This window comes from Ahaetulla prasina, chromosome 3 (assembly GCF_028640845.1).
Source record: "Ahaetulla prasina isolate Xishuangbanna chromosome 3, ASM2864084v1, whole genome shotgun sequence".
NCBI classification, from domain to species: Eukaryota; Metazoa; Chordata; class Lepidosauria; order Squamata; family Colubridae; genus Ahaetulla; species Ahaetulla prasina.
The window spans coordinates 45,159,372-45,182,996 of NC_080541.1; the positions used below are offsets into that span (position 1 = coordinate 45,159,372).

General features: G+C 40.5%; 1 protein-coding gene across 1 annotated transcript in view; it reads left to right on the forward strand.

Annotated features, from left to right (window-relative positions):
- The window catches only part of LOC131193896 (cytochrome P450 7B1), a 125,635-nt gene that overhangs the window by 60,348 nt on the left and 41,662 nt on the right, over positions 1 to 23,625 (forward strand). Inside the window, exon 2 of the mRNA XM_058174297.1 lies at positions 18,238 to 18,374. Coding sequence (XP_058030280.1) covers positions 18,238 to 18,374 — 137 coding nt within the window. The remainder of the gene's footprint in view (positions 1 to 18,237; positions 18,375 to 23,625) is intronic.

Below are 23,625 nucleotides of genomic sequence, written 5' to 3' on the forward strand. Positions count from 1 at the left end.
GATAACTACTGGCAGAGTGGTGTGGTGAATTCAAGTTCCTTGACAGTCATCAGTCCCACTGGCTAGCAGTAGTTTTAGGTTTTGTACTGGACCGGGAAAGCAAAGGGGGAGGGGGAGGATTTCCATAATTTAGATATTTTCTTCAGCTGCTGGATCAAAAGTGCTGCCAACAGCTATCTAAATCAACACCATGCCAACATGTTCTGTAGTCCGAAGGTCATTCAAACATCTGGCCCCACAATCTTGTTCTTTAAAGTTTGTCACTGGGTAGCATCTGTTTATAGATTTTTTCCCCCTCAATCTCTTTGATCACTTTGACAGCAAAAAGAAGCTTCTATCATCCTTGATATGTTAAGAAAAAATATTGAGAACATCAACTGTTTTAAATACAAATATGATTTTGGACAGTCTTAAGTGTATTAAAACATAATTTTACAGTGTTGTCTAATGCTGCAAATTATTTTGAATATTCTTGAGCTTATTCATGAGTCCTTAAGGAGACTTTTGAGACCCTTTGAGATTCTTGCTTTGCAGTTCTGATACATCATGCACAAGGAGGTGTTGCCAATGATGGTTTGTCACTATGTTTTTTCTTTAAAGTAAAAGCAAGTTAAGCACGAAATACAACACCACATACAGATATCTCTCTCCTTGGAATTTCAATCAGGTAAGTATCCTATGCACTATGTATGTCTGTGCTCAGCAACACAATTCACTTGGTTACTGAATTTATCAACTTTTTGAATTTCCATAATATACTGAGAGATAAACTAACCAAATTTGCTGAGTTTACGCAATACCCTAAATGACAAAAAAGTATATCAGAAAGCAGAGGTCAAATCTAAAAATTTTCCCTACTGGTTCTGTGGGCGTGGCTTAATTGGTGGGCGTGGCTTGGTGGTCAGATGACCGGGTGGGCATGGCCAATAACATTAAATAATAAAAATAATAAACAAAGTAAACAAAACAATAAGAAGCACCAAAAACCAACTTTCACACTTTACACACATACAACACAACACAACTGACTCATACACAATGTAAAAGCAGCTGCACCTCACCCAAAATACAGCCACAAAAAGCCCCAAAACCAACTTTCACACTTCACACATACACAACACAACACAACACAACTGACTCACACACACACATAAAATGCCACATACAGCTTTGTGAGATTTTGTGTGTTTGTGTAGTTAGAGTGAAACACTACAGAAACACACCAAATCTCAGAAAGCTGTACAAATATTTTATTTTATTTATATTTTTAGATAAAAGCAGCTAAATTTAAAACTTCCTTAACTTTAAAACTTCCTTAATTTTAAAACTTCCTTAACTTTAAATTGCTAAAAAAAAAAAATTGCTAAAAAAAAAGTCCTAAAAACCCCCCAGTTAACTATTTTTTTAAAGCCTCCCCCCCTTACTTACCTAATTCAAGGGAAAAGGCAGGCAGATTGAGTTGCTCACCGATGAGATAGATTTTAGGCAGGCAGATTCAGTTGCTAGCTGATGCAATTGATTGCAGCAGCCGAAGCAAGGCCAGAATAGTGAGCGAGACCGAAAGAAGCAGGAAGCTGCCAAGTAGGCAAGTGGGGAACGGGTGATTGGGTGGGCATAGGTGGGGGGTGCCAGGGATTTTTGCTACCGGTTCTTCGAACTACCCATCCCTATCACTACCGGATCACGTGATCCGGTCCAAACTGGGAGCATTTCACCCCTATCAGAAAGTGTTTTGCAACGTCTGCATGAGAGTGAGGGATACCCAAATATAGAAGACCGAGGGAGTGGCCTTAAGAAACAGGAGGAAGAGTCTGCTGCCAATGCAATAGTCAGATAAAAAAAGGCTTGATCTTGGAATAAGAAAATAATGCCATAAATAAGATAAGCTCCTCCGTACTTCACATGAAGTTAAAGTGAGGAAGAGAAAAAACACAGACTTATAAGACTCTGTTATTATAGTTTTACATTTATGTATGTATGTATGTATGTATATATGTATGTATTCATTTAGTTATTTAGATTTATATTGCCCCTTATTTGCACATGGTGACTCAAGGTGGCTTACAACAATATAAAAACATCATATAAAAAACAATAAAACTAATAAAAGAGAGAATCATGTTGTCGTGTCCCACTCCTCCGCTGACGGCCGGGTCAGGGAAATCCGAATCAGGCTTGCCTCTGCAGCTCTGCCCAAAGTCCTAGCAAAGTCCTCAGAGCAGGCAGGAGACCAGTAAGTGACTTCAGCAAGATAAGTTCGACTTTGCCTGACTCAGAGACTGCCAGAAAGCAGATCCTTTATATAGGCCATGGGGTGTGGCTCCATGACTCAGCACTCATTAAGGCCTGCCCCTCCCTTCCTTCTGTTGCCTCCGCGTATCCAATCTTCTGATGCAAGGGTCACTCCAATCAGCTGTTGGAAGTAAACTTTCCTCAGGCTCACATGCTGTGGAGGAGGAGGAGGGGTCTAGCTGCTCCGTTTGCCTGGGCATGGAGCCAGGGCTGGGGCCGGGGGATGCTCCCTCCTCTGCAGCCTGCTTGGGCATGGAGCCAGGGCTGGGACCGGGAGGTGCCCCCTCCTCTGCAGCTTGTCTGGGCATGGAGCCAGGACTGGGGCCGGGAGGCATATATTCCTCCGTGTTCGGGAGCAGATAAGCAGACCCCGGCTGCGGTGAGAGCGGACAAGACACAACACATGTAATAAATTAATAAAATAATATAATAAAATAACCCCCCACTCTCCACCCCGGTGACAATACATCATACGAGCCATTTAATGGGCTCCATCCTATTCTGCGTTCCCCAGGCTCGCTGGCAGAACCAGGTCTTCAGTCAGGCCAATAATAGTAGTATGGACCTATATTGCATTGGTTTCCTAGTCTGATCTTGAAAAGCTGCCATCGATATATGCTTTTTTTTTTTTTTTTTGAGAAAAAAAGATATTGAGATTTAGGACTAAAGAACTCTACTATCTAGATCAGGGGTGTCCAAACTTGGTCCCTTTAAGACTTGTGGACTTCAACTCCCAGAGTCCCTCAGCCAGCAAAGCTGGCTGAGGAACTCTGGGAGTTGAAGTCCACAAGTCTTAAAGGGACCAAGTTTGGACACCCCTGATCTAGGGTATAGAAAAATGTGCTTGTGATGGGGAAATGTGTTACAGGTGGTCCTCAACTTACAACTATTCCTTTAGTGATCGTTCAGAGTTACAGCAGCCCTGAAAAAAGTTACTTATAACTGTTGCAGCATTCCTGTGTTTCTATGATCAAAATTCAGATGCTTGGCAACTGGCATGTATTTATGATGGTTGCAGTATTCCAGGGTCATGGGATCACCTTTTGTGACCTCCTGATAAGTCAGTGGGGAACCAGATTCACTTAACAACCATGTTACTAACTGAACAACAGCAGTGATTCCTTTAACAACTATGGCAAGCAAGGTAAAATGCGGCAACTTAACAACTTTCTTAGCAACAGAGATTTTGGGCTCAGTTGAGGTCGTAAGTTGAGGACTACCTGTACTTCATTTGCATTCTTTTTGTCTTCAATTTAAATTAGAATTTTAGATCTAAAAGGATTCAAATGCTTTCTGAATATTATATAGTATTACAGCTTCATTTGTTTCTTTAGTCCAGTGGAAACAGTCAATTCAATTAAACTCTGTTCTGCAGTTCATAAAATTCAATGTAGTGTGTATTAACAAACAAGTATGTGATCAAATAGGCATTAGAACAAACATGCCACCTGTTTTCAAATTTAGTTTCATCCAGGCATAATCACTTAAATCTCAAGCTGCACAACATTAGCATTTAAACTGTCCCTGATGATCAAGCTAAACCAAAAACTTCAATGGCCTACATTGCTCTGAGTGAAATTGGATGTAACTGCAAACCAGTCTAAAAATGAATGAGGGGAAACCCCCCCACCCCAATTAGGACTTTAGTCCTCTTCTTAACATAGTTTCTAGCAAGCCAGAGGCAGCCCTGGGAGCATACCTGCACACTACCCAGTCATTCTAGTTGGCATTGAATTATTTCCATGATCATGTGTTTGAATAAAATTGCAATGTCTACAACAGATGTTCCATTCACTTGACACTGTTTGGGAAAAAATAGATGATGGTACCAGAGCTGGTTATTTAGCACCTGCCTCAGGCTTAAGGCTAACCTAGTATCCTATTAGGTGTCATTGAAACAATTAAGCAGAACTATAAGATGGCTTTTTCTGGCTTTTTGCATCTGTTGTTACTGGTATGATGTAGGTTCACTTTTAGAATAGAAGAGATAGAATTTTTTATTGGCCAAACGTGATTGGACACACAAGGAATTTGTCTTGGTGCTCTCAGTGTACATAAAAGATACCTTCATCAAGGTACAACACTTACAACATTTAATGATAGTCATAGACTACAAATAAGCAATCAGGAAACAATCAATATCAGTATAAATCATAAGGATACAAGCAACAAAATTACAGTCATAGGTGGAAGGAGATGGGTGATAGGAACGATGAGAAGATTAATAATAGTGCAGATTTAGTAAATAGTTTGATAGTGTTGAGGGAATTTTCAGCTGCTCTTTAAGGTCTTTTGACTTCCTCTTTAATAGAAAATTAGCTTTTGTTCTTGAGACGATATATTTTCATTTTGTGTTCAGAGTGTTCCAGATTTGTTGACTTACACAAATTCATAAAAATAAAGGTTTCCACTTATTAGCTCCTATGAAAGCTTCTTTGGGAAATTGGATATTGTAGAGCAGTAAAGGTTAACAGGATAGAGAGATCAATGTCTTTCATAAGATTCCAGTTAGTGAAATTGGGTACACAGCCATGTATGTTTATGGCCATGAATTCTTTTTCTTATAGTACGTAAGCATAGACTTCTTTTCACAGAATTTCACAGTTTAAAGATTGTGCTATTTCAGCCAATTTATTCAAAATTTCTGTGATTTAACATCTAATTATTAATATCTTTTGTGTCTGTGGTTTTACTGATTTCCCATGTTAGAGACTGCTTCTTTATTTAATTAGAGACTGCTTCTTTATTTAATCCACCCTTCCAAATATTGAATACTGAGGATCTATTAAATTTTCTGTTGTCCTCATCCTGCCATCTTCTCCAACCAGACACTGTCCAGACTGTTTACCTAACATGGAATTGTAAGTGTATGATTAGGATTCACCTTTTATATTTCCCCTTAGATTGGTCTTTCTAAAAAGTATGATGGCTCCAAGTCCTCACAATTATCTGATTGCATTGACTGTCAGATCAGCTCTAGCAGTTACTGGAGCTACTGTTTGGGATTCAGTATTCCTGGATAATTTTGCATTTGAGGCACGTCTATTTTGATGCCTCATATGCTGAAGAATACCATGAACAGATAATAACTGATCCAAAGAAGGTTTAGTAGAGATATTAATATCCAAGATATTTTAGAAGATGTACCCTAGTTACAAATACTTCTAATTCCCAAAGATGAAGTTAAATTGATTGATTGACCAAATTTATATGGTTGCCCTCTCATAAATTTCACTGTGAATGGCGTACAATAAACCAATAATTAAAACTTTCTTCAAAAACAGGCAATATTAGCAATCAAAAGACAGAAAGCTAATATCTAAATACGGTAATATTATTTCTTTATTTCCATCTTATTGTCAAAAAAATGACAAATGCCCATGTTTCTTACTCCTAGGATTTTATTGGAGGAAAACTGTATTGTAATGAGGGCAATAGTATCATTTCCCATACAAATATTTGAAATGACAATTGTTGCTTTTCTTAATTCAAGATCTAAACTAAATACCAAACTCTGTTATCTTCAGCTGCAAAGACATTTGCATTTACTGCGTGATTCACTTCAATAAGCAAACAACAAGAAGTTGAAAACCCTAGAATCTAGCTTGGTGTACAAATTATTTTGGGAATGCTATAAAAATGAGTTGCCCTTGCCTTTTCCTGAGGTATTTTTCTGACATCCTAAACTGACCTGCAACCTTCCTAGTATTTCCAGAAGATCTCATATCCATGTCCAACTCTGTTTTGGTTTTTGAGATCAGCAAAAGTTGATTAGGGTGTGGGCATGAACAAAAACAATATTTATATGGTATTCATATGGGAAGTTCAACATTTGTGGGTGATATGACCATTCAGAAATTTAAAGACTTTCTGATTAGATATTGTTGCCTTTTGTTCATATATAAAGCAAACCTTCTGCCCTGCGATTTTTTCTAATCTCTTCGGGACACTTATTAAAGTCTGAGTTTCAGTATTATTATTATTATTATTATTTACATTTGTATACCGCCCTTCTCCCGAAGGACTCAGGGCGGTTCACAGCCAAATAAAAATACAATACTATAAATACAGATTAAAAAATACAATTAAAAAAACTTATTAAAATTGGCCAGAATTAAAATTTGGAACTAAAAACCCATTAAAACCCATTAAAACCCATTAAAACACTACCCCAGTCCAGCGCAGATGAATAAATAGGTTTTAAGCTCGCGGCGAAAGGTTCGGAGGTCCGGAAGTTGACGAAGTCCTGGGGGGAGTTCGTTCCAGAGGCGGGAGCCCCACAGAAGGCCCTTCCTGGGTGTCGCCAGGCGACACTGTCGCGCCGATGGCACCCTGAGAGCCCCTCTCTGTGAGGCGCCTGGTCGGTGAGAGGTATTCGGTAGCAGCAGGCGGTCCCGTAAGTATCGGCCCTATGCCATGGGCGCTTTAAAGACATTCACCAACACCTTGAAGCGCACCGGAAGGCCACAGGTAGCCAGTGCAGCCGGCGCAGGATAGGTGTCACTCGGGAGCCACGAGGGCTCCCTCAATCACCAGCGCCGCTGCATTCTGGACTAACTGTAGCCTCGGATGCCCCTCAAGGGAGCCCCATGTAGAGAGCATTGCAGTAGTCAGGCGAGGCGTCACAAGGGCGTGGTGACTGTGCACAAGGCATCCCGGTCTAGAAAGGCGCAATTGGCGCACCAAGCGAACCTGGTGGAAAGCTCTCCTGGAGCGGCCGTCAAATGGTCTTCAAAGACAGCCGTTCATCCAGGAGAACGCCCAAATTGCGCACCCTCTCCATCGGGGCCAATGACTCGCTCCCGACATTCAGCCGCGGACTCAGCTGGCTGTACCGGGATGCCGGCATCCACAGCCACTCCGTCTTGGAGGATTGAGCTTGAGCCTGTTCCTCCCCATCCAGACCCGTCGGCCTCAAACACCGGGACAGCACTTGACGGCTTCATTGGGGTGGCCGGTGTGGAAAAGTACAGCTGGGTGTCATCAGCGTACAGCTGGTACCTCACACGAAGCCACTGATGATCTCACCCAGCGGCTTCATATAGATGTTGAACAGAAGGCGAGAGAATCGGCCCTGCGGCACCCACAAGTGAGGTGTCTCGCGGTGACCTCTGCCCGTCAACACCGTCTGCGACGGTCGGAGAGATAGGAGGAGAACCACCGATAAGCGGTGCCTCCACTCCCAATCCCCAACCGGCGCAGCAGGATACCATGGTCGATGGTATCAAAAGCCGCTGAGAGGTCTAATAGGACCAGGGCAGAGGAATAACCCCTGTCTCTGGCCCTCCAGAGATCATCCTGCGACCAAAGCCGTCTCAGTGCTGTAACCGGGCGGAAGCCGGACTGGAGCAGGTCCAGATAGACAGTTTCCTCCAGGTGAAGGGGAACTGATATGCCACCATACTCTCTACAACCTTCGCAGTGAAGCGAAGGTTGGAGACTGGGCGATAATTACCTAAAACAGCGGGTCAGGAAGGCTTCTTGAGGAGGGCCTCACCACCGCCTCTTTCAAGGCGGCAGGAAAACTCCCTCCAACAAAGAAGCGTTGGTAATCCCTGGAGCCAGCCTCGTGTCACCTCCTGAGTGGCCAGCACCAGCCAGGAGGGGCACGGGTCCAGTAAACATGTGGTGGCATTCAATCTACCCAGCAACCTGTCCATGTCCTCGGGAGTCACAGGGTCAAACTCATCCCATACAACATCATCAAGACCGCCCTCAGACGTCTCGTCCGAATCGCTGCAATCTTGGTCCAGACCGTCCTTCAGCTGAACGATTTTATCGTATAGATAACCGTTAAACTCCTCAGCACGGCCCTGCAGCGGGTCATCCCGCTCCCCTGGTGAAGGAGGAGCGGGTCACCTGAAACAGGGCGGCCGGGCGGTTATCTGCCGGCGCAATGAGGGTGGAAGCATAGGAACGCCTCGCCTCCTCATTGCCACTAGGTAGGTCCTAGTATAGGATCTAACTAGTGTCCGATCAACCTCTGAGCGGCTGGACCTCCAGGAACTCTCTAGGCGTCTTCTCCGGCGTTTCATCCCCTCAGCTCCTCGGAGAACCAAGGACTGGGGTAGCTGCCGTGCCACAGCACTCTCTACAACCTTCGCAGTGAAGCGAAGGTTGGAGACCGGACGGTAATTACCTAAAATAGCTGGGTCCAGGGAAGGCTTCTTAAGGAGGGGTCTCACCACTGCCTCCTTCAAGGCGGCAGGGAAAACTCCCTCCAACAAAGAAGCGTTGGTAATCCCCTGGAGCCAGCCTCGTGTCACTTCCCGGGAGGCCAGCACCAGCCAGGAAGGGCACGGGTCCAGTAAACATGTCGTAGTATGCAGCCTCCCCAGCAACCTGTCCACGTCCTCGAGAGTCACAGGGTCAAACTCATCCCAAATAACCTCCACAAGACGCGACTCCGCCCTCCCACCTGGATCATCCCAATTTCGGTCCAAGCCGTCCCGGAGCTGAACGATTTTGTCGTATAGATAACCACTAAACTCCTCGGCACGGCCCTGCAACGGGTCATCCCGCACCTCCTGATGAAGGAGGGAGCGGGTCACCCGAAACAGGGCGGCCGGGCGGTTATCTGCCGACGCAATGAGGGTGGAAGCATAGGAACGCCTCGCCTCCCTCATTGCCACTAGGTAGGTCCTAGAATAGGATCTAACTAGTGTTCGGTCATACATTGGGAATATGTATCATGTTAAAAGTCATATTAGCGTCAGATATACCTCAGTACCAGTCCAAATGCCTCTCTCTACTTTTTATTCACTTATTTATTTTAAGAGAAAGCAACATTACTCATATTATCAGTTTTAAGTTTGATAAGATGAAAATTTGATAGATTTAATAAGATGATCTTTGAATTGGAATTCCAATACTGTAGGTATGTTGTTGTCTATTTGTTGCTCTTAATATGTGTTTGACTGTGATGCTTTATAATAAGAAAGACTGATCTATAAATAGCTGTCATCCTTTCAGGCTTTTCTAATTTATTCAGGAGAATTGCTGATATATTGCAGAGTGGTGTCTTCACTGGAGGGCTTTTTGAAGTATTCTATAGAATTCAAAATTATGCTAAGATGCTAGTCATCACATGCTGATAGTGGATTTGCTAGATTTAGGACAAGAGACTAGAGGATAAAGGTTAAGAATAAATAGGCTGCAATAGAGATTATCATAAGTAATGAATTCTTTGTATGTATCTCTGGATGTGTGTGGATGCATGTGTGTGTGTGTGTGTGTGTGTGTGTGTGTTGTAGACAGATTTGGATTAATGTTTATCCCAAACAAGAGATTACTATGTGTCTGTTTCTGGTTGTAAACAGATATTCTAAAACAGAAGGTTTATGTTTGTGAAAAGCAGTTACAGGTGTTGTGCATTGACAATATACTATATTTTAAGAGAATTCATCTGTTTGGCTATTTCATCAAACATTAAATGGGGATGAATTTGGCACTTTTTTGTCCTTTGCTAAACTCTTATTGACACAAATGCATTCTCTATGGAACTGTTCATGAAGACCATCCAAAAGTTCCTTGGGAGCCCTGAGGTTTTCTCATTATTTATTAATTTTCTGATTGTCCTTTAAAAACAATGATTGAGACCCGGACCTTTTCCCAGTGGCTTCTATCCTAACATTACGTTATCTTCATGGGCCAGGAGAACATGTCTTCTCAATCTAAACCTTCCTTCTTAAACAGCATTTCTCCAAAATGTATATTGTTTCTCAACTTGCTAGTTTTTAGGAAGTTCATTAAAATGTGGCTTCTCCAGAAAGTCTCAGAGATAGAATAAGTATAAGTGAACTACTTTCATTTGTTTTCCTATATTACACTCAAGTAGTTCTTGAATGCTGGGGTTATTTCACATGTAGTTTAAATATCATTATGTTATGTTATGTTATGTTATGTTATGTTATGTTATGCTATGCTATGCTATGCTATGCTATGCTATGCTATGCTATGCTATGCTATGCTATGCTATGCTATGCTATGCTATGCTAGTTATCTTATGTAACTTCAAGAAGAAAGAAGTGATCTTGAAAATGATGACAATTTGAAACATTTATGCAAAGGCAAGATCACCTATTTGCATGGACTGCATGTAAAAATTGTTATTGAAATACGACACACAGTTGGAACAAATCAGAAGCTTTATGATAAAGCATAACAATGGGAACGTAACAATTTTTCTGAAAAATTCAATAAAATTTACTGCAAGTTACGATTTAGGGAAAATTGATGTACAATATCTTACAGGTGTCGTATAACTCTGTCAATAATTATCAAGAGAGACAAATCATATAAGAATAAATGTTGGGAATACCACAACAAAGAAGAGATGTTTTATCATATATTGTGTTTATGTAAAACAAAAGTACAGGAAATAAATATACCATAAAGCTTTCTTTTTATGAGCCTGTAGTCCCTTACAGCGACTGGATGAAACTGAGCATTTACTGGCTAGAAGCCCTTCCTGACACCACACACAGTTCTCAGCAGATATTTTTTCTTTCCAGCCTAGGAGAGAAACATCTGCCACTACCTACCATTGAACTCTCAACCTTCTGAGTGGGGGTGAGCGTCTGCACCACTAGGCCACCATGCCGCTGGAAAGAAGTATACCAAATTATTCAGAAAATTCTAAAAAGTAAACGAACTAAAAGCACAAATATTTCGGATGAATTTAGTTCCATAAGTCATAAGTGAAAAATACACAGTGTACTAAAATACATATTGACAGGGGGGGAAAGAGAATCTTTGCTGGTAAAATAAAGTTGTGATATGAAAATTGGAGAATATTCAGTAATGGAAAAAATAGAATTTAAGCAGAAATTGTTCCATTATATACTAAACATCACACAGCAAGGCAAAGCTATTTGTAATATGGTTTCTAGGAAAAAAGGTAATGAGGGCAATATAAAATAACAGATTATATTATTTAAACAGATACTAGTACAATAACCTTCAATTTTCAGCATTCAGTGTAAAGTATAAGTGTTTAGCTTGTGATTACTGGTTGAAAGAACAAAATAGAAGAGAAGATGAAAATGCATTACTAAAATGTTCTACAGTGTTTTTACTCATGCTATATTAATAACCACCTATAATTGTATACTAATCTTTATGAATGCTAAACAACTTTTCACTAATTATAGATATTGTTAATGTTAATGTTAATAGTGCCACCTTAAAAATAATAATATAGCAGAATTTCTTTTGATACTTGAAAACCTTCTGAGTTATAGGGTAATTTTCTTACATAATTTTTTGTTGTTGTTTGATAGCAGCAAGGCTTTGATAGAAATAAAGCCTTGATCTTTGATTAAACTAGTCAGTCTCTTGTGATTAGTGCAAAATGAATTGTACTGCATAAATGTTTTTCCTGAGGGACTCTAGCATCAGAGCCATTTGTTTTGCTTCTGTTGGTATTTATGAAATCAGTTGGAGGAGGTTAAGCATGGGATGCCACAGAGGCAGGCATCCCTTCCATTTGAAAACTTGATAATGTATTATGACCGTGATGGCAACCCTATGGCACGTGTGCTGGAAGTGGTATGTAGAGCCATCTTTCCCGGCACGCAAGGCATCTCCCGTTGCGCTTCTGGGTTCTGGAGCGCCCACAAAGTTGGACTTCACATGCGTGGAGCGCCGAAAACCAGAAGAGCAGTCACCCGGTGCGCATTTGTGTGCTGGGGAGCTGCTCTTACGGTTTCTGGCAAGGGCATGCGCACCGGCCACTTGGCCTTCCAGTTTCTAGCAAGCATGCACGAAAACCAACTGACCAGTGCGCACCAGGCAGCTGCTCTTCCAGTTTCTGTCACGCATGCACATGTGAAAACCAACTGACCAGTGCTCCTACATGTACTAGAAACCAGAAGAGCAGCTGCCCAATGCACACTGGCTAGCTGGTCTTTGTGCACGCGTGCGCTCCAGAAACCAGAAAACCAGGTGGACCGTGCACATGTGCGTGCTGATAACTGGAAGACCAGCTGCCCTGCATGCGCATGCGCCCCTGGAAGCTGCTGTTCCAGTTTCTGGTGCTCCTGCGCATGTGGAGACTAGATTGGCAGCGTGCTGGAATCCGGAAGAGCAATTGGCAACGACTTGCATGCCCGGAGAGATGGCTCTGTGTGCCACTTCTGGCACGCCTGCCATAGGTTCACCATCCAAAGGCAGATTGAATAAGAAAGTCCAAGATGCATAAGTTTAGACACTATCTATGTGGAAATATTGTATTAACTGCAGAGCTAAAATCTACAAAAAGCATCCTCACATAGCCTCCCCTCCGCTGTTCCAAATGAGTCAGAGCAGTGTGAAAAGATTTACTTCATTAGATTATAATTTTAACAGAGCTGTAAAAATGAAATCTATAACAATTAGAAATCCTAATACAGTGTTGGTGAACCTTTTCAGCGCTATGCGTTCATGGCAGAAACCGGAAGAGTAGCCGCCCAGAGTGCTTGCACACATGCGTGCACCGGGCAGCTGCTCTTCGGGTTTCCAGTACGTGCATGCACGAAGACCAGCTGGCCAGTGCGCATGCCTATGCCGGAAACCCGAAGAACAGGCACCCGGCACGTGCATGCGCTCTGGGCGGCTGCTCTTCCAGTTTCCGGCACGCAAGGCATCTCCCGTTGCGCTTCTGGGTTCTGGAGCGCCCACAAAGTTGGACTTCACACGCGTGGAGCGCCGAAAACCAGAAGAGCAGTCACCCGGTGCGCATTTGTGTGCTGGGGAGCTGCTCTTACGGTTTCTGGCAAGGGCATGCGCACCGGCCACTTGGCCTTCCAGTTTCTAGCAAGCATGCACGAAAACCAACTGACCAGTGCGCACCAGGCAGCTGCTCTTCCAGTTTCTGTCACGCATGCACATGTGAAAACCAACTGACCAGTGCTCCTACATGTACTAGAAACCAGAAGAGCAGCTGCCCAATGCACACTGGCTAGCTGGTCTTTGTGCACGCTCCAGAAACCAGAAAACCAGGTGGACCGTGCACATGTGCGTGCTGATAACTGGAAGACCAGCTGCCCTGCATGCGCATGCGCCCCTGGAAGCTGCTGTTCCAGTTTCTGGTGCTCCTGCGCATGTGGAGACTAGATTGGCAGCGTGCTGGAATCCGGAAGAGCAATTGGCAACGACTTGCATGCCCGGAGAGATGGCTCTGTGTGCCACTTCTGGCACGCCTGCCATAGGTTCACCATCCAAAGGCAGATTGAATAAGAAAGTCCAAGATGCATAAGTTTAGACACTATCTATGTGGAAATATTGTATTAACTGCAGAGCTAAAATCTACAAAAAGCATCCTCACATAGCCTCCCCTCCGCTGTTCCAAATGAGTCAGAGCAATGTGAAAAGATTTACTTCATTAGATTATAATTTTAACAGAGCTGTAAAAATGAAATCTATAACGATTAGAAATCCTAATACAGTGTTGGTGAACCTTTTCAGCACTATGCGTTCATGGCAGAAACCGGAAGAGTAGCCGCCCAGAGTGCTTGCACACATGCGTGCACCGGGCAGCTGCTCTTCGGGTTTCCAGTACGTGCATGCACGAAGACCAGCTGGCCAGTGCGCATGCCTATGCCGGAAACCCGAAGAACAGGCACCCGGCACGTGCATGCGCTCTGGGCGGCTGCTCTTCCAGTTTCCGGCACGTGCATGCTCCCATTTCAGCACTCGGTGTCGAAAAGGTTCCCAACATTGTATTAGTTATAGATAGTAACAGTTATAGATTTCATTTTTACAGCTCTGTTAAAATTATAATCTCATAAGGTAAATGAGGTAAACCTCTTCACACTACTCTGACTCATTTGGAACAGCACGGGGGGGAGGCAGAGCTATGTCAGGATGCTTTTTGTAGGTTTTAGCATAATAATGCTAAATACTTCCACATAATACTTCCACATAGACTAGTGTCTAAACTTATGGATCTTGGACTTTCTTATTCAATCTGCTTTTGGATTAAGGATTTCCTGTCTGACTGCTCTCAGAGGGTTAGATTAGGTAATCATATCTCTTCAGCCCTTATTCTTAACATTGGTACACCAGAGGGTTGCGTATTGAGTCCCTTACTCTATATTCTTTATGTGCATGACTGCATTCCCACTAATGCTAGTAATACTATTACTAAATTTGCAGACGATGCAACAATGGTGGGACTCATCTCTAGGGGGGGATGAGTCTGCCTATTGAGATGACAATAACTTGGTCCTTAATACCAGTAAGACCAAGGAGCTTATAGTGAACCTTAGAAGGAATAGATCAGACATCCAGCCCTTGCTTATCAATGGAGACCAAGTGGAGCAAGTGGCTAGTTTTAAGTTTCTGGGTGTTATCATAAAAGAGGACCTAACTTGGGACCTAACATTGTAGCACTGGTCAAAAGGGCCCAGCAGAAATTATAGTACCTGAGATTTCTCAGGAAACAACTGCTGGTGACCTTCTACCGTTGGTGACCTTCTACTATCAGATGTTCAATTCAATTCTATGTAATTTCAGTTGAAATTACTGGTGCATAGTACAGTGTACAGTAAAAAGGCATAGAAACAGCATGTTTCTCCCTCTTATTTCTTTGTTATGAATATTCTAAGTAACTTAAACATTTTGTTTAAAGAAGTTGTTTTAGCTGTGGGCTAGAATTAGGTCCTTAATATTTAGACTGAAGCAAGTATAAATGTAAATGTACCCAAGTATTTTGGAAATGATGGACTTGCTTTGTCATATGAACTTGGAAATATCTGGAAGAACCAGAAATTATCACTTAATGGTTTCCACATAATTACTTGACTAAATAAAAATCTTACATTGAGACTGAGATTTTAAGTTATGACTTTTTAAAATTAGAATTTTACCCAGCCAATAGTCACGTAGAACCTGTACTTTGTGGAATGTAACCTGTTACTTTGTGGAATGTAACTAGAAGAGTATTAAATAATCAAAACATGACTAAGTGCTTTATTAGAAGTTTTCTAAATACAAAAAAATAAATGAAACCGTGGAAGGAACTTTAGTCTTTAACTAGTTATTAGAAATAAAATGTGGACATACTGTAAATATATTTATTTTATCAATGATACCAGCATACTTTTCAAATAAACTAGGGCACAAAACAAAGATGACTATTCATAACATATTTTTTACAATCCTCTATGAAGGTTAGCACACTTTGGGAAAAATAAGAATTTGGTCTTAAAGTATACAAGAAAAATACTCATATTCTATTTTTAAAAATGGTATGTTTAAGTTTTTTAACATCCAAATGTAATCCAATTGTGTGTTGATTTAAACAAAATAAATTACTGAGAAGTTGATGTTGATGTCTCTTCTGTTATTTTAAATAACATTGATAAAGAAACATAGTAGTAACTTCAGAAAGTTACTAGGTTTCATATTAGTCTAGGTGAATTTAAGTATTGAGAAATAAGAATGACAAAGGTTGGCATCAATTTAAAAATGCACTTATTGATTCTCTTCTATACAAGATTAAAATGGAATAAGTCATGGTAGCATTATCATTGTTTGGTAGGAAAATACACTTAAAAAGGCAAAGCTTCATAAAATTATGTTTTTGTTTCAAACACTTTCAGTTCTATGATGTACTGCTTAATTTGGTATAAGGGAATAATTTTTAAAATTCATTTTAGAATTCATTTTTACATAACTAGGGTTTAAAAAATTAATGGGCAAAATACATAATATATGCAAAAGCATTATGGGACTAAACATTCAAAAATGTTTGTGCTAGTCAATTAAGACCATGTAATTAGGAAGTAAAATAGTTTTATAGAATTAATTCAGATAGAGGTTTGATTAGCATTGGATGCCCTATTGGTTAATGTGGTACTATTCCTTCTGACTATATATGGTATATTCTATCATTTCAAATCCCTAATAAGTTTTTAAAAGGTGAAAACAAATTTTGGCTCCTAATATTTCCTGCCATTCCTCTCATTTTCTTTTTAACATGAGAATAAATATATTGAAGACAAGCAAGAGAAAATGAATTTTATAGAGCAGATTTTTAAAAGTGATCTTAAATATGAACTTGCTTTCAGATAGCTCAAGGCTTCCTTCATGAAAGTCTCAACTATTTGTAATTGATGTTCATGTATTTCAGGCAACATCTAAGGCAGGGGTGTCCAAACCTGGCAACTTTAAGACTCGTGGACTTCAACTCACAGAATTTTGGGAGTTGAAGTCCACAAGTCTTAAAGTTGCCAAGTTTGAACACCCTTGATCTAAGGACTCATATCAATGATATTTAACACTCTTTAAGTAAGCATTGAATACTTCATTAGTGTTGATGGGGAAGGCAAACAGTAAAAAGTACACCATGATGAAAGCTTTGTCTCTTGCATACTATGCTTAAATGGGATTTTGTAATACAAATATAAACCTGTGGAACTAGCCTTGGCATTTCACAAGCATTTCACCATTTCATCAGCATGATTAGAATGGATGCCTAAGCAACAGCTTCTCTTGAAGATTTCTGGAAAGATGACTTAGAATTTGAACTTGATAAATCTTGATAAAATAAAGTTTTGGGTATGGAAATTGTTATTTAATCAGAGAAAACTGCTCAGAAAATAATGATTGTTTTGCAGTGTCTTCAAAGATTCATTTTCAAGAGGCAACAGGACTTTCTGTTTTTTCTTTGAAGGCATTTTTGCTTTTCATCCAAGAAGCTTCTTCAGCTTTGAAGAAGTTTCTTGGATGAGAAGCGAGACATCTTCAAAGAAAAAACAGAAAGTCCAGTTGCCTCTTGAAAAAGCACCTTTGGGAGAACCATGACCTGGATGACTGAGAATCTCCATAGACAGATTGCTTTGCATGATATTTTGGGCTTTGATTTGCTCTTATAGGGTTAATGGATTTCAAATGCAAGGCAGCTAGAGTTTCTAGTGTAAATGGCATAGAAATCCATGTATATTTCAGTTAATCAGTCGGTCTCGTTGGATTGGATTACGGCATTCAGAAAAGTATTTATTTCAGCAAGTCATTGGAAAACTGACCATGAAAATAAAATATATTCTAGCTTATGAAATTGATTGATATCTTGTTTTTAACTACTATATTAGTTATAAATGATTGGAATATAAAAATGCATATTTTATTGGATCAGTGGTGTTGCAGAATAATGTGTAATTGAAAACTTAGTGCAATACAGAGCTTTGAAAAATGTTCTGGAGAAGAAGAATACTTCAGTTATATTTGCTATGTCCTTCCTAAATTACTTTCGTGTATACAAGGTTACCTTTGGACAGAAATATTAAATACAGAGATTTGAAATGTAATTGTCTTTAAGAACATATTATTCATGTAGATGCACATGCCCGCATTTGGGTTTTTTAGTTAGTTTTTTTTTTAATTGGATTTTTTATTTATAATTTGAAGTGGAAAGATGTTTTAGACTTTAAAAATACTAAATCTGACTATTTGACTATAAATATATTGCTTTAGTTCGGATACTTGGATAGTGACCTGATTATAGATACATTTTACCATGAATCAGTTCCTTAATTGAACATTTAAACCGATTTTATTGATTTGTAATATAGTGAAGATAAGTGACAAAATGTATGGATGTAGAAACTTTGGCACCTAAGGAATAAAAAAAAAAAATCTCAGGGTGTGACTGCTAAGCTTTCAAATTTTCAAATAGCAATAGTATTTAGACTTATATACCGCTTCATGTACTTTTACATCCCTCTCTAAGCGGTTTACAGAGTCAGCATTTTGTCCCCAACAATCTGGGTTCTCATTTTATCCAGCTCGGAAGGATGGAAGGCTGAGTCAACCTTGAGCCTGGTGAGGTTCGAACTGCTGAACTGCAGCTAGCAGTCAGCTGAAGTAGCCTGCAGTATTGCACTCTAACCACTGTGCCACTATAATGTACTTTGATCATATAAGCTATGTATCAACTAACAGTGCTTTCTTTTTATTTTTCAGGCACCCTGGAGAACCTCCCTTAATAAATGGTTGGATTCCTTTCTTGGGAGAGGCCCTAAACTTTAGAAAAAATGCTACTGGTTTTTTATTAAGTTTGTATAAAAAACATGGAGATATTTTTACCGTATACATGGCTGGTGAGCAAGATTTTTGTTTTATTTACTTCTTAGAGTTATTTTGGAAGGTTAAATAATAATATAAAGGAATATAGATTGTATGTATGCCTGTATATATGTATCCTTCCATCCATCCATCATTCAATTTAAAGACTGCCTAGTCTAGATGACTCTGGGCAGTTTGCATTTAATAAGTAAGAATAATTAAAGTAATATAGGTATTTTATTTCATCGTCAATCTCCCATATTTATGTTTAACAAATACAATTCTGCAGTAACATTGTGAGAAAAATATAAAAACCTTTCCCCCCCTACATTTTCCATACCATGACTCACTTTTAATACTTTTACTATGTCTTCCCTTCCCTTTCCTCTAAACTGAAATGTTCAAACACTATCACTTTTGTAGAGGATTAGATTGTAGGGAACCATAATATTTGTGTAATAAAATCTCAAGTTTTTGTTCCAAATATCTTGGAACTCTAACACAAGAATTCCAAATTAGCTGGGGATTTGGGGACTTATAGTCCTAACATATCTGGAAGGGAATCAGGTAGAGGCCTTAACTGACATGATTAATGTGATTGTTTCAACCAAGCCAATAAGAATATTGTTTTGGTGTATTTTTGTAATTGCATTTTCTTCTTTTTATGTTTTACTTATAATTTTTATTGTTTTAACATTTGTAAACTGTTCATTTTTCCCGTTTGGAATATTACTTTATTGACTTACTTTATGATGTTGGCAAGATTGGAGAACTTGGTAGATGGCAAAGCTTGTCACCTTTGGAATAGTCAGAGGAGGCTTCAGGGATTCTGAAGGAGGTCATTCCTGTGCAGCTTCCTACAATTCAAGGCTTCTAAGCTGAGCCCTCTCTTAACACTTCCCTCCAGCCTAGTTGGATATTTCCCCACAATATACTACCTAATGATTTCAAATAATATATAAGTTTGTACAAGAAAAAAAATCCAAATTTTTAATATCTGAGCCAGAATGGACAGCCTATGATGGATTGCAAGATACACCTCATCTGTAGTCACCAGAGTGGATAATGCAGAAATTTCTGACGTTCTGTGAATGGGGTGGGGAATTAGGGGGAAGTAAGGGTGAACAATTCTGATGACTACCAAAAATTGTCTGGCCTGTTTTTTCAAGTTGTTGGGTCTTTTTGTTTGGCTTCTCCCTCAAAATCTATCACAAAGTGCCATCAACAGCCTGCAAACAGAGCAGGAAGATATAGTGCAAGGGAAGGCCAAAAAAGATCACACATCTTTGCTTCAACATATTGTATTCTGACTTATAAAAGAGAGAAAAAAAAAGACACATTATAGTTTATGGGTTTTGTTCATTTACATTTCCCGTATTTTTTTATTAATTATTGGAAGGTCATGGAGATACCGTAAGAATTGCAGGCCCTCGTTACTTCAGGTACCAATATTTCAGGGAGTCTCTCAGAACTGGCAAAATAAGAGGGATTCAGAAATGCCAAACTATCTAGAGCATTTCTGCGCTAGCTTTATCTTTTCCTCTTGATGTGCCACTAAAAGTCTTGTCAAAAATAGTGCCAATATATAATGTTCTCCTTATTAATTCTCAGATTAGTTCATTTGGAAAACACAGACTGATGCTCTGAGTTTCTGGCATTGCCTCAGACTGGTGACGTGATTTCACTGATTGTAGTTTCCTGTATGATAAGCAAATGATTGTCATTCCGAAAAGCAATAATGGACATGGATGTCACCTTAATAAAGAAATTATTCTCCACAAGAAACAATGGAAATTCCTGACCTGTCGTGGAAAATAGTTCTCTAATTGGTTTTGTGTGGTGGTGCAGCAGAATCATTTTCCCTAAACGTCATTCCAGTGAGTCACTGCTGTACATCATTGTCAACTTTTCAGCAAAATCTTCCTAATAAGAAAAACCAGTGTTACATAAATGGAATCAGCAATCTCTCCCTTTTATGCCCGACAAAACCTGTTTCTACATGTTGCTTGCGTTCACGCTTTTGTTCTCTTACACACACACACACACTCACTCACTATTATTAATTGCAGTTGTTTCTCCCCACAGCCCCCTCCACCCCTTGAAGAATTCAAAGTGAATCTGAGCTAACAGGAAGCTATTGCTGGAAATTTAAAATAAAAAATAATTGTTGGTGTAGAAAATAATTGTTATACGGAACCTGTATATATTTGTACAAATTCTTTTTTTAAAAAAAGAACTATCTGTAAATATATATATATATATATATATATATATATATATATATATATATATATATATATATATATATATATATATATATATATATATATATATGTCTTTGGTTATTCGGGTTTTCTCCCGCGTAAAATTTGAAGTGTCTTGGCGACGTTTCGACGAAATCCCATTCGTCATCATCAGGCTAGGTGCTTACAGCTTCCTATTTCTAGGAGAAATGTATGATCGTCGCCAAGACACTTCAAATTTTACGCGGGAGAAAACCCGAATAACCAAAGACCTACATACAAACACCCGCAAAAACCTCAGAAAACAAATATCAGAGCATCAGAGCACAGCCAAGCTCCCACCCAATCAGTTCAAACCCCCACTAGCAGTTAAAAAGGAAGAAACAGCTGCAATCACACATTGCTCCCAGAAGCACGAAGCTGAAGCCTAAAGATGACGAATGAGACTTCGTCGAAACGCCGCCAAGACACTTCCAATTTTACGCGGGAGAAAACCCGAATAACCAAAGATCTACATACAAACACCCGCGAAAACCTCAGAAAATATATTTTTATTTATTTATTTATTATATTTGTATACCGCCCTTCTCCCGAAGGACTCAGGGCGGTTCACAGCCAATAAAAAATACAATACATAGAATACAAATTAAAAACTATATAAAAAAACTGATTCAATAACGGCCTAAAAATTTAGATACAATTTAAAACCCCATTTAAAACCCCCAATTAAAACCCATAAATTTAAAAAACTAACCCAGTCCTGCGCAGATGAATAAATGCGTTTTAAGCCGCGACGAAAGGTTCGGAGGTCCGGAAGTTGACGGAGTCCCGGGGGGAGTTCGTTCAGAGGCGGAGCCCCACAGAGAAGGCCCTTCCCCTGGGCGTCGCCAGACGACACTGTCGCGCCGACGGCACCCTGAGGAGTCCCTCTCTGTGAGAGCGCACGGGTCGGTGGGAGGTATTCGGTAGCAGTAGGCGGTCCCGTAAATAGCCCGGCCCTATGCCATGGAGCGCTTTGAAGACGTTCACCAGAACCTTGAAGCGCACCCAGAAGGCCACAGGTAGCCAGTGCAGTCTGCGCAGGATAGGTGTCACGCGGGAGCCACGAGGGGCTCCCTCTATCACCCACACAGCCGCGTTCTGGACTAACTGAAGCCTCCGGATGCCCCTCAAGGGGAGCCCCATGTAGACAGCATTGCAGTAATCCAGACGAGACGTCACGAGGGCGTGAGTGACTGTGCATAAGGCATCCCGGTCTAGAAAGGGGCGCAACTGGCGCACCAGGCGAACCTGGTGGAAAGCTCTCCTGGAGACGGCCGTCAGGTGGTCTTCAAAAGACAGCCGTTCATCCAGGAGAACGCCCAAGTTGCGCACCCTCTCCATCGGGGCCAATGACTCGCTCCCAACAGTCAGCCGTGGACTCAGCTGACTGTACCGGGATGCCGGCATCCACAGCCACTCCGTCTTGGAGGGATTGAGCTTGAGCCTGTTTCTCCCCATCCAGACCCGTACGGCTTCCAAACACCGGGACAGCACTTCGATAGCTTCATTGGGGTGGCCCGGTGTGGAAAAGTACAGCTGGGTGTCATCAGCGTACAGCTGGTACCTCACACCGAAGCCACTGATGATCTCACCCAGCGGCTTCATATAGATGTTGAACAGAAGGGGCGAGAGAATCGACCCCTGCGGCACCCCACAAGTGAGGCGCCGCAGAGTCGACCTCTGCCCCCCCCGTCAACACCGTCTGCGACCAGTCGGAGAGATAGGAGGAGAACCACCGATAAACGGTGCCTCTCACTCCCAGTCCATATCCCTATATAATCTGCTCTGACGTCACAAGGCCTTTGAAAGTGGCCTTCAATCTCTTAATTCCACTTAACAGAACAATTTTTCAGAACATCTAATCTTTCATATCTACCCAGCTAAAATATACTGTCACATAGGGGTGAAATCTAGCAGGTTCTGACAGGTTCAGGACAATTGGTAGCAGAAATTTTGAGCAGTTCAGAGAACTGGCAGCAGAAAATTGTAGTTCGCAGAGCCAGCAAATACCACCTCTGGCTGGCCCCATAATGGGGTGGGAATGGAGATTTTGCAATATCCTTCCCCCAGGAGTGGGGAAGGAATGGGGATTTTGCAGTATCTTTCCCCTGCCATGCCCACAGAACCAGTAGTAAAAAAAAATTGGATTTCACCACTGCTGTCAACAGCTATTGCAAATTGTATATTCTGTTCTAAGGAAAGAAATATTCAATGGAGATATACTTTATCAGCCAGTAAAGAAGTAACATTTGAATGAAAGGCACTTTTTTCAGTCCCAGAGAATTTATTCCATTAAATTTGATATTGGGCCAACTTGATTATAAATAAGTCTGTTAAATGACAACTTGTAATGTATTTCACTATCATACAGATAACAGCATTTTGGGATTGTATATCCCATGCTTTCATAGTATATTTCAATAGTTTATATGAAGTATCGGTGTAGCAATGTATTTAGTATAGTTTGTTTTATTAAATAAACTGTTTTATACTATACATTTCTTGAATGATCAGAGATCATCAGACTCTAAGTTTTTCACATTTTCTTCATGATTTTTATATTATTTCTGCTTTTTACAAAGATTCATTGTGAAGCGAATAGACATCCAAAGCATTCCTATGTAAACAAAAATTAGAATGTTCATAGTATATGTGCAATATTGTTAAATTAACAAAATTCTCTGCTTTGTGATTCTCAAACAAACCCAAGAAGATGAGTTAACTAGATAAGTTACATAAATTTGGTCAGGAATATATACAAGAAGGCATGCCTTTAAGGAGGGCTGTCAAACTCCTGGCCCACAGGCCAGATGCGTCACACGCTTTGCCATACCATGCCTGGTTTAGTGAAGGGGGGCAAAGTCCTGATATGTCACGTGATGCCGCTGTGACGACGTGAGTTTGATACCCCTGCTCTAAGGTGTGATAAGGTGACATGTTTTTAGTGAGCAGGCCTGAAGTATGTTGGATATTCTTGGGAGCAGTACCATGAACATGTTAA